The sequence below is a fragment of the Balearica regulorum genome, chromosome 2, assembly GCF_011004875.1.
Source record: "Balearica regulorum gibbericeps isolate bBalReg1 chromosome 2, bBalReg1.pri, whole genome shotgun sequence".
Taxonomy (NCBI): domain Eukaryota; kingdom Metazoa; phylum Chordata; class Aves; order Gruiformes; family Gruidae; genus Balearica; species Balearica regulorum.
Window position 1 is genome coordinate 145,446,714 of NC_046185.1, and position 12,393 is coordinate 145,459,106.

General features: G+C 39.1%; 1 protein-coding gene across 1 annotated transcript in view; it reads right to left on the reverse strand.

Moving 5' to 3' along the window:
- Nucleotides 1-12,393, reverse strand: part of CUBN (cubilin) — a 146,546-nt gene that overhangs the window by 16,191 nt on the left and 117,962 nt on the right. The window contains 4 exon segments of the mRNA XM_075746285.1: nucleotides 1,462-1,679; nucleotides 2,630-2,759; nucleotides 5,052-5,252; nucleotides 11,997-12,146. Coding sequence (XP_075602400.1) covers nucleotides 1,462-1,679; nucleotides 2,630-2,759; nucleotides 5,052-5,252; nucleotides 11,997-12,146 — 699 coding nt within the window.

A 12,393-nucleotide genomic window follows, 5' to 3' on the forward strand; every position in this document is an offset into this window, starting at 1 on the left:
CATCACAATCTCCCTTTCCTTGGGAACCTGCAGAAATGTCCCTCCAAAAATTAGCCTAATATAGATATCAAAGTTTATTCATAAAAGGCTTCTCCTCACTCTAGGAAATAATCAGGCTTGGTACTGACTTGAAGAGCTTGGCTTGTGTTCTGTTGCTTAAGCAGAATCTCTGGCAAGTTGCACAAATAAATCTAAAGTCAGTGGCTAAAAAAATTGACTATATGCCAACAGGAAGAGCAAGAGCTTGGGAAGTTCCTGATGATCTCACCCTGGAAACATGAATCCAGGCTATGGGGGATCTCTGACAACTGATATCTAACAGTTAAAGACAGCAACACGTGAAGCAACATTATATTACTTGAAATAACAGTCCACAAGAGTGGTCCTAAAAGATTCTTGTAGCAATTCCTTAGAGTGAAGCAAAGAAAGAGTTAATAATAGTAATGACCATGAGGTTCTGTGGGAATATTTTTCTTGGCAACGCCTGTAGAACCAGTTATTTTCCTTATCTGTAAATACTTTCTCAGACTGTATCAAATGAGAAAGTCGCTGGCTAGGGGTTGGGAGGGGATTCAATGACTCAGCAGAAGACTATGTTTGTTCTGCCACAAAGGCCTTTCATTCTGATCTGTCTGAGTGCCAGCTTTGTAAACCAGACAATTACTTCTTTCTAGATCACAAAAACATTGAGTTAATTACACAGGAAACTAGTAACGATGACATGAAATCAATTTACACGTAATAATCAGTTGATTCTTATTATCCCTAAAAAATTCAGATGTTATAAGCAGGTAAAAAATTCCTTTTACACTTCGATCTTAAAAATAGACTACTGGGCTTAAACCTTTTTTTAAGGTAATAATCAAGCTTTGCCCCTGACTGTTGTGTCCATCAAAACAGCTAACATCCAGTACCTTCTTGCTATGATCCCCATTTATGTTATTGCCAGCTAACCAGATTGATCCCCAAAATCAGTAGACATCAGCACAGTGGTGTCTGGGGGAGAACCCCAACCTTAACTGACCTTAACACTTTAGTTTTTAAAAAGGTGTGAGATGAACTGCAAGGAAATGGAAATTGAGGAAATAGATGGAAAGGAGGCATCTTTAGCACACCACCAACCTTTGACTACAGAAGAATGAGAGTTCTCAGGTATTGCTAGTTTTCCTCCAAATGAGAGGCCTTTGGGTGCTGCTAAGCCTTCAGTCACCCCAAAACTGTCTATGCCTTCAGAGAGGCAAGAAAAGGTTGGCAAAGAATAAAAGGAATCAGTTCAGAACCAAGGCTGGAATGCAGGGATCCCATAAGCCTAGTATTTAGCTTAGTTCTGTCAATTTTTACAAAATCAGAAACATTCTTCTGCTTCCAGCATCCCTAGTGAGTAAGACCGTAACTGCTCTTCACCAAAGGAAATTACTTACCAGCAGATTCTTGGGGTTATGAGTCTGATAATGCTCTTACCTAAGGTCTCTCTGAAAGATGCTTTCCATCCCCGGTCCTCCCCAAAGAAGTCAGTGTTAAACACGAGGAACAAGTTATTACTGGAGCTCTTAATATTCGGAGGCAGTTCTGAGCCGCAGAATTTCCCGAGGAGAGGAGCATGAGTGTCTGAGCCATCATATACAGCCACATAATCTTTGTAGCAGGAGGGAGATATTTCAAGCTGGAAGCTGTTGAATCTGTAAAATACACTTGGAGCTTTAGGTATCACGTTTTCATTTCTGTTCTTGTGTTATGTGTGTTTTTAGTGCTTGAGGAAAAAAGTGATAGCAATATCCAAGTGATAGCAATAGCCAAGGCCATACACAGACAGATACCACAAAACATTTCTCTTCAGGAACAAGTAAGCAGAACTATTAACTGCATGGCAAAACACTCCAGCCAACCAGCCTCAAAGAAATAGTGACCATCACCCACTGGGCCTCTTGGAAGGCAAGCTGTCAGCACACCTCGGCTTTCTGTGAAGAAGCAGATCTCCCCTGTGCAAACATACCCCCTCTCTCACTTCTGCAAATTGCTCAGCCTGCAATTGCCTTGGGCATGTGAAGGCCATTTAAAGTGCAGGCTCAGAGTGCAGCCCAGCTAGGTCTTCCACTTAGTTGCGAAATGTTCTCTTAATTGACAATCAGCATATATATGACAGAAGAATGTATCTTCTAATATCTCAGTGGCAAGATTTTGTGGCTGCCATATCCCTTTTTTAGGCAGGACAGCACACACTCAGAAGTATACTCTTTCTGGGTGGGTATTATTACTTGGTCTGTAAAGTGAGTACCAGCCTTCTAAAATAATTTTTTTTTTCTTATATCAAATCACAGGAGTCTTATAACTCCTCAAAGGCTGACAGAATTTAACTAAAATCATGAGCTGCATTTTTTACAATTTCTTAGCCCTCTTGCTGACCAAAGTGGGAAGTTACAATTGTGGTCATGTTTTGCACATAAGTTAGAGAAAGATGTAAGGGGGCCTGAAGTTGATAAATGGGGCTTCAGTAGCCATTTCTCATTTTAGTTCAGCTTTCCACTTGGAAAAGGAAAGATAAAGAGAAAATTGTCAATAATAGCTGTCTTTAATTGGAATCAGAGACCTCCCTGCCCCCTTGATGACAAGCTGAACTTGGGTTACATACTTGAGGGCCACTACTTTGCCATTTCCAACAGTGATGTAGTACGAGCAGTTCATGTTGTTGTGATAATCAAGAACTGAATGGGCCGGACTGCTGATAACACCAACAGAGCCATTGAAATTGCCACCACAAGCTGTAGGGGAAACAGACAAAAAAAGGTATTACTGTCTGAACACCAGCTTGGTTCTAATTCTCATATTTCTTGCAGGAGCTCGAGTTAGTCCTCTTTTAGCCATAAGGAAAGAATGGCCCTTGATAAATTAGGAGCAGTCTTCACTGTCATGCCCAGGACTGGTTAAATGCAGAGATGCCTATCAAGTTGTGCTCTGCCGTGTAAGACCACAGTCAAGTATCAAAGTAACAAGTTGTTACAAGTCCATACCAAATGGCAATGGCTCCCCATTTTTACAGTAAAAGATTGAGCCTGATTTCAAGTGTGCTGCAGTAGGACCAGGGAGCAGCAGGATGGGGAGGGTGCCCTGTGTAGCGGGGTGTCAGAGGTATCTGGAGGAGCTCTGTACCCATTCTAGCTTGCCAAGAGAAACCTGGCTGATATGTGGGCAAAGAAATTCCCTCATCCAAATCCTGGCCTCTGAAAGTTTGGCACTGACACAAAAGCAGCCATAATTGCATGCGTAGCCCTGCCCCTGACTTTTCTGGAGTAACTGTACACAGAGCCTCATCATCCCTCCGCCTCCTGTCAGGGCTGGGGTATTACTGTAGCATTTGTTCTGTGCAGAAAGAGAGAGAGGAGTCCCCAGGTGTCACTAACCCCGGGGACTGTTCCCCCCCCCCCCCCACCTTGTGCTGGGACTCACCAGCAGTGGGGGGTGGCTGAGATGGAGGACTGCATACTTGCTCTCCAGCTGAGTGAACTAAAGGCACTGCTTGGCTTCTCAGGGTTTCACACCATGGATGCTGATGAGGCCAGGATGTGGCTAATGTTTGTTCCCAGCTTCAGTGCTTGAAGGAACAAAAACTATTATAAAACCAACTCTAATCTCCATTGTTAGCTGCAGCCTTTATTTTATAATGTTAACTTGGCAAAAAATGTTTCCCTGTGTCCTGTTGATAAATAGCTTAAAGCCACACACAGCTTTTCAAGTTTTAAAGGACATGCCATTGCCCAAGCCGCGACCTTAACAAAGGCACTCCCATCCAGGGCTGCTGCTGCATCCAGAGCCCCTGGCTCCTCAGCCGCTCAGGCTGGTGGCCTGGAGCACTGGCAGATAAAGGACAGGAGCTGGGAGGATAAAGAATCAGCATTATTCTACACTAGGAGGGGGAAGCCTTTTTCATTTTTTTTTTTTTCAGCAAACAATACAACTAGAGAGAAGAGGAATGTTAATTGCTAGAATCTGCTTTGTATACAACAACAAGCTAATAAGGCTGCAGTCATGTTTCTCAAATGTCAGAAGTCACAAGTCAGCAGCAACTGACTTGAGTGAGTTATGAAGGTCTCTTCATGAGTAACTGCACACTGTCATTTCTCAGTGCCCTCTGTCTTATCTGTATCAGGCCATTCATTTTATATAAAGAATTTAGCCTTATGCTTTTTTGGTGTGGCTTTGAACATGAGGAATGCATTAAGGGAAATACCAAAGTTAAGAACTCACACTTTTCTCTGCAGTTAGAAAATGAAATAATAGCTTTCAAAAATCAAAGTACTGTCTCTACAAGTTAAACCTAGAATATATCAAAATTGGTTTTGAAAATAAAATTAATCTTTTGGGATATTTATATTTGTGCAGATGCCAATTCTAAATGCTAAAGTTGGAAACTTTTTTCTAATACAAATTTCCTCTTTAAAATAAAAGAGATATCATGTGAATGACAAAGTTTTGGTGAAAATGTTCATTAAAAAATAAAAATATACCTAGATCCCAATTTTTATTTACATTAATACCTGGCACTACAAGAGGGTCATCAAATGGAGGCATATATCTGGGTCTATTTGAAGATCCTGTTCTGGTTCCCATGTTGTATAGTGTAGTTTTAATATAACAGAATCAGACCATTCTCCTGTATGTGATAAAATCTTTTAAATGAACTCAGTTAAATAAACTGGTGATGTTTCTCCTTAAACAGTGTAAAAAACCAAAACCCAAAACCCCCAAAAACCAAACACCTGCCAAAATGGGTTGCATTTCTTTTCTACAGCAAAGAAAAAGTGTTTCAGTTCCTGACTGGTCCCATGTAGTGTCTTGAAATGGGAATTGTGAGATAGCACCTCCATCAGTGACAACATGCACCAAACAGTCCCACGTCCTGGTCATGAGAGCTCTTTTGGGCAAGTGCAGAGGGAATATGAACCATCTACATCCATCTAAGGTATTCCCAACATAAGGTACAACATTTCCTACACTGAACCATTATCGAGCCGGAATGTTTCCCCCACCTAAAGCCCAGGACAGTGGCTACTCACCAATTGCTCTGTATCTTGCCTGGAATCCAAAGCCTGCAATGTGAGAGTCAGTGTAGAAGTTGAGCAGCATAGGTCCAAAGACGCTGACTGGGGCAGGGAGTTCATTACCACAGAGTGTGATGAGAGGATGTGGGGTAACCCTGGTCCCACTGTAGATGCTTACTCCATCATAAAGACAAATTCTGCTCAAGAGTGCTGGGGCTGCATGGACATATAATGGAGAAGTGTTAGCAGCTTATTTTCCATATGATTTACTGAGCTGCAAGTATATAGACCTCACACAGGATAAAAATTAAATTTTACATTACATTCCATTCCAGGATCTTGGTATCTCATTTGCTTGCTGAAGAAGCAAATGTCAATTTTTAACATGCAGAAAAACTGAGGTAGAATAAGGCAGAGAGACCTTGTATATAAGACCTCAGACTGATCTCACTGAACACATCCTATCATTGTACGGAAAAGGCTCCAGGCCCCTAGAGTTCTGGGGAGTTCATAGTTGAGTGAACACCATTTATGAGGAGATGAGAGGACCTTACAAAAGCATAGATCTCCTCTGCAGATCAAAGCAATGCACCTTCTGTTACAGGCAACCAACTACCTGGTATTTCTTTCCCTTAATGTAGAAGTCAGCACTCAGTGCAGGTAATTCTAAATCATTAAGAGTGAGAATTTGGGAAAATGAATAAATAGTCCATACACTGACATGTTTCAGAACTGACTTCTTTCTCTCCCTCAAACTTTGGAGTAACAAAATCCAGATTCTTCAGCTTGACTCAGAAGACAAAAAAAATGTAAATTTAAACTTGCAGTTTGCCAGTGAAATGCTGTGACAGCGGCAGTCAGTGGAGATTTGGAGATGACTGAGCAATAGGAAAAGAAACGATTTTTAGGAGCAATGTGCTTTAGGGGGCAAATCGGTACAGATATTAGGGTGAGTGAAAAGCTGCCCATTCAGCAGCACTGAGAAACATAGAAATGGGGAATGTAGCATTCTACATTTTTTCCTCCCATTGTTTTTCAGTTTCTCATTTGCAGTTAGTTTTCTGGAGGACTGAGCCATCCTCTCTGACTCCATACCCTACCTTCCTGACTTTCTAGCCACCTCACCATTTGCAGCCAGATCCGACTGAAATGAGAGATCTCAAATGACTTAAGTTCATCTAAGTTTCATGAAGGTCAGTGGCTGAGTTGGAGTGCCAGAGGAATGTCCCCAGAGAAGGGCAAGCTGTGTTTTCAGCACAAGGGCTGTGAGTTTGGGCAGAGATCTGCTGAGCACCCTGGGAGCTCAGAGCCAGCTGGGAGCCACAGGCATGGGGAGAAGTTAGTGGTACCCAGGGTGGTACCAGCAAGGGATGTATGGTGAGAACAAGAGTGGTTGGGTATCTTGTGTGAGCAAGAGGGAGCCACAAGGAAGCTGGATTAATGCTGTCAGTGAAAAACACAGTGCATATCTACCGAAAACCAAGCTTGATTAGTTGTTAGGCTTATAGAACAACTTGGTGTTTTCTTTGTCTTTTTCTTCATCATTTACAAGCATAATGGAAGCTGGGGTGTCACATATTTATTGAGGTTAAGTTATCATGCTTAGCAATCTGTTAGCAGCAATGGGGCAGTTACTTAAACTGCAAAGGATTAATTAGGAATTTTCTAAATTTAACAGGAGAGACACTGAGCCTCGGATTGCAGAAGAGTGATTCCTGCAGACTGTCCAGTCAAAACAACCTGCTTCCTAGTGTTGTAGGAAACAGGATGACTCGTATTGAACAGGATGACAAATAGGAATGGAGGGTAATTCTGTTACACAAGAACAACAGAGTCTTCCCAGCGGGCAGGTATATTTTAGAACCTCTGGAGTTTTAATTTAAAAATTCTTTCTCTCTAATGAAGACAATGTATTCTAATAAGTTTTAAAATTATGCTGATAGGGAAATACGGTACAAGTCTGACTTTAATAAGAGTAACTAAGCGGAAAACAATCAGCCACATCAGATAACTGATTACACTGTTAATTATAAAATAATTAATAAAAATAGTCTTCATGTCCTGCTCTATTATGAGAATACTTGATAATGTGATATAATTAAAAAACATAATCAATTTTAAAATACAAAGAAATAATAATAAAAAAAACCCAAACAGAGACAAGGGCAATTTTAGAATTGAAAAGAATTGAGGAAGCAACTCAGGTCCCTTTCTGGAAACACTTTGGAGAAAGGGATGAGTGAATGGACTTCTCAGCAAAGAAAGGGTCCACAGTACCTGTCACAAGTGGTTTTTGAACTGGCTGCACTGGAAAGATAAGATGGTTGACATAGGAATTGTGAGCAAAAGGCTTTAATTTCTCGTTTTGAAACTGATGATTGTTTGATCTCTGTCCGGTAACTCATCACTTGTTTACACTGTTCCTTAATTTCTCATCATACTAAAATACATTATTCCGTAAATAATCCCCAGCCTCAGATTCCTCTATGCTATCTCCTCATGTCATACTTCCAGCCTCTACACATACTCAGCACATCGTCAGCAATTCTTCTCTGTAGTTTATTTCCTCTAATTCTATCATCTTTGATCTTTTCTAGACCAATTTCTGTCCCTTGCACTACAATGGAACAGCTTTCATGAGTCTCCTGAGATCTTTTCTTAGCCAGATGTCAGACCCACATCCTCTTTGAGCTGACAGGCACTTTCCCATAGCTAGCAACTGTTTTTCTTCATAAACTTCTCTCTGAGAGCTTTTGCTTATCCTTCTGGTATTACTGTATTCTCCCTTCTGATTCATCCCTGAGGATTCAATGAGCTAACCTCCTCTCTTGTCTTTCTCTCTTTATCTCCACATTAGCTCTGTGTAATTCATTTGCAAGACATAATGCAACTACTGTTTTCTATGCTGATGACCCCATACGCCTACTTCCCTCCTCCAGGCCTCTTTCTGTTCAGAATAAAATCTTATTTCTGTGTCTCAACAAAATCATTCAATAGGAGAGCTTTCCCCTCCCTCAAGTCTTCCCATGCTGCTTCTTTCTTTGCATCCTCATTATTTTGTCTGCCCTCATTAGGTAATTATTTGGATATATCTATCCAGGCTAGATATAAATATTGTCAAGTGATTCCAGTGATTATCTTTAAGATAAACTCAGTTCTATCCTTCCACATACCTGTCACTCTCACCCAAAAAATAATTTTTCCAACGTGGATACTGTACCATTCGTTCCTCTAGCCTCGACAGTATTTCTTCCAAATACCACTGGAGAGAATCAATTATTGGCCTGACGTTATAACATAGCCCTCTTTCTCGAATTGCTGCGTGTATTTGCTTTCAAGGCCTTTGTTTATCTATCGGCACTCTATTTATCATCTCTGTACCGCTCAGCATTGATACATTGACTCCTGCTTCCAAAGTTCACGTGATAAGAGCTTCAGTTGTCCTTACATTACATTTTGAATATGCCTTTGGGTTGTCTCCTTTCCATTTAGCAGAAATTTCTGTCTCGTCTTATTATTCTCCATAAAGTTATTTATTTGATATGATGCCTGCACGAAAACTTTGACTGAATTTGGGTCCCTAGCTATCTGATCACTAACAACCATGTCCTCTTTCCATCTCTCTGTCTATAGCCATAGATTCTGATTCATTTTGTATTGAGGCAGAACCTGTTATTTTGTTTAAAGTTTGTAAAACTTAATGAGTGTTTGGTTCACACTTGTTGCTTCAGGTGTAAACAGTAATACAATTAGTAATTATGAATGTAGGAAAAGTATTACACAGATATATACTCCTGTGCAATATATTAACCAGTTCCATAGCACAAGAGACTATTCTGAAAGGAAGGAATTACAAGTCTTTCATATATATATATCTTTCAAAATAATCTATTGCAAAAATTGTCTATTTTCTGAATTGCCTAGTAACAACTGAATTCAGACTTCATTACATGTTATATTCATACTGGAAGAGTATTGCAGCAATTTAATAACACACTACTCTAGCTGTCCTAGAGGTGTATTTTAGGGATGTTCATCTGAATAAATCTTATGAACAAAAGGTGGATATGGTTAATTATTTCTTAGATAGCAGGTCTACTAAGTATAGATAGACAGATAAGGTTTTTTGGCTAATTCGAGTAAGTTAGATTTCTCTTGACCTTTGATCCAAGGAGGGAGGTGAGATGGCAGATGACATTTATCACTGTCACAGAAGTGGGGCTGAAAAAACAAAGTCACCTCCATTTGTTTGGTTCTTTATAATAACCAAACACAATAATGTAGGTGGTACTACAAGAAGCAGACAACAACCTACGCAGCTTCATGAAACAGGCAAATCAGAAGAGAGGTTCTGTAACCATACTCAGTTTGGGACAGAAAGAGACATTCCTTGGGCTGCAAGGAAATTACAGAGACTAAGCCAAACTCTGTTCATATGCTTAATCTTGCCTATGTTTTGCTGCCTATGTCTTAAGTATCTTGTGTAAGCTATTGTCTATGGCTTCCTGTAATAGTTAATGGGTAATGAGATTGAGAGAGGCCTTCAGAAGGCAAGTCATTCCACCTGTACTACACATACGCTTTTGAGTTTAAAGCACTATCTTTTTCACTTTACTGTATGAGGAGATAAGTCTAGATGATAAATCAATTTATTTCCAGGGGCTCAAAGTCAGATAAAACCAATTTTTCTACCTACAAGGAAGCAGCCAATTTAGATTAAATTTTGATCACAAAATCAACAAATGGAGTTTCCTCCAGTTCTCTCTTGCTCTGTTACTTGCTATATTTAGTGCTTAATACATATTTAATATATAGTACATGCATGTCATGTTCGTTTGGTTCCAGATACTGACATTGTATCACTGCTGTGGGTTAACTGCCTCATTTGGAGTCATTCTTTATAATCAGAACAGGCGTCTCATAATTGAAAACATAACTACTCTACAGCAGAGATCTGTGACTAACCCATGAAGTCATTCAATTTTGTACCAATGTGTCACTGCACTATAACCAATTACCTTCTGCCTTCTAATTTTCTGGAAAAGATATCTCAACCAGTTAAGGTCAATGAGATATGTATGCCTTACAGGCATTATTTTAGATACTTCATTAGATATTTCATTACTAAACAACCATGAAAAAAAAAATTGGATTTCTTTTGAGAGGTCAAATAGGTAGCAAATTATATTAATTGGGCATCTAGCTGAATTTTAAAAACCCAATCTAGAACATCTGTAGTAGTATGGTGAAGATTTTAAAGGCCACACTCAGCAACAATTTAAGCAGGTGCAATACTTCCTTGCATATGGAATAGCTGGAAATGTTTTTAGCAGATGCTGCCAAACATTGTTCTGCCTTTGCAAAAGAACTAAGGGAGTTCATGCTGGAAACCCATAGGCACATGTGCTAAACACTTTCAGTGGGACAGCTGAATACGTTTTCACTTCTGCATGATAGGTTACAAGATAGTGGTTTCAATCTTCTTTCTTTCCAATTTAAACCCAGGCAATTTCTCTTTGCTACAGGTTATATTTTAAGATCTTGTGAAAAATATTAAAAATCAACTACTCGAGAGTGTCTTACTTTCTCTTTGGAACCAGATGTCCTTTAGCTCATATCCAGTTCTTTTCTTTCATGTGACTAGGGACTTTTAGTTTGTGTAGCCTAAGAAAGCTTATAACAATAAAGGAGCAAATTGCCCTGGAAGAAGTAAAATATTTTTAGTATTTATTTAGGTCTATGTTTATTATTATGTCTGTATCACCTCTGTGCTTTAACCTTCTTAATAATAAAAGCTTGAGTTCATTTGTAAATTAACTGAATACATAGACAGAATACAGATCAGTAATGCACTCATAAAGGTGTCAAAATTGGCATCATCTGATTCAGCCACATCTACAGAATAATAATGTCTTCTACACAAACAAATTATGTAATTTCTGTTGGTTAGACTTCATTAAAAAAAATATTTCTTAAAGTAGTGGTTTGTATTGGGAGATGAAAAAAATGCTTCAGATAAAATCATAGTCAAATCAAATCTTTGTCATGGACCTAAATTAAGTTTGGACCAGAATACTTTTTGATTCAAAACAATTTGCAAACTTAAAAAGAAAATAAAGGAAGCCTATTTTTGATTTTATGATTTGGTCTGAAGAAAAATTCAAATTATGCACCCCCAGGTAAGTAACAAATTACTCAAAGATCTCTTTGTCTAGGTGACTTCAAGGACCATCAAATTAAGATGGCTTCAAAGTATGTGATGCCACCCAAGTAGGTTGACATACTTATTCCTCTCTGTTATCATGACATCTCTACCCATAAAAATTTGATCCTATCAAATTTGGGAAAGTTTTACCATTCACATCAATAAGACCAGGATATTATACCTGCTATTTCTTGGCTAAATGCTGTGAAGTTTGAAAATCTCAAGTGACTTTCATTGCTGGGTATATACACAGAAACAACTTTTATAGTTTTCAGTTACTGTAGTCTTTCACCTAGTTTCACATTTATATGTTCATATATCCTTGTATAACACCTGAGTATATTTATAGCCATTTTATCAGTTAGGGAAACAGAAGCACTGAAAAGCAAAACAGCTGGCCTAAGATCAAAAAAGATTATAAGACTCAATGGCAAGAAAAAAAAAAAAAAACAAAACCCAGGAACAAACACCTAAATTGGCCACAGTGACTCTTATACTCCAACCACCTGGCAAATTCCCAACTTCATTGCTGCAAGATATTCAGCGTTTGAGATCTATCTTCATTCTTCTGGAAGCCATCAGTGACACAAAACTGAACCCTGGAAACTATCTCTGTAAATGTTTGTCTGTAAATGATTTTCAGAATGGACCAGCAAATTAAACCATCAACCATTTTCCATAATAGAAGACTGGTATGTTTTCAAGTAAGAAGTTACACTTCGTAGTACATACTGAAATTATGAAGGAGCAGTTACCTTCCAAGTGGAAAGTCTCAAACTCTAGAATCACTAGTGACTGTGGTCCCTGATCTATGATATAACTGCAGTTCAAGTTGTCATCATACTGACTAGGGTAGTTAGGAGAGACGATACGACCTGCAGGGCTGGTGAAATTTACTCCACATCCTGCAAACATAAATAAATAAGACACAGTTATAATCCAGGTGATAATATCATTCTGGTTTTGCAGTGAGAAAACCTATAATGTACACAAGGACTTCATCCCTCAAGAGAGTGGTCAAAAAAACCAGGGAGACTAGTATATATGATGGTGGCAAAAGCAGGTCTTACACACACAGAGCAGTGTTTTTGGGAAACATAGGGCCTTCCCACCTACAGCCTCACACAGTACCTTTGCATGTCTTGGGTAAGA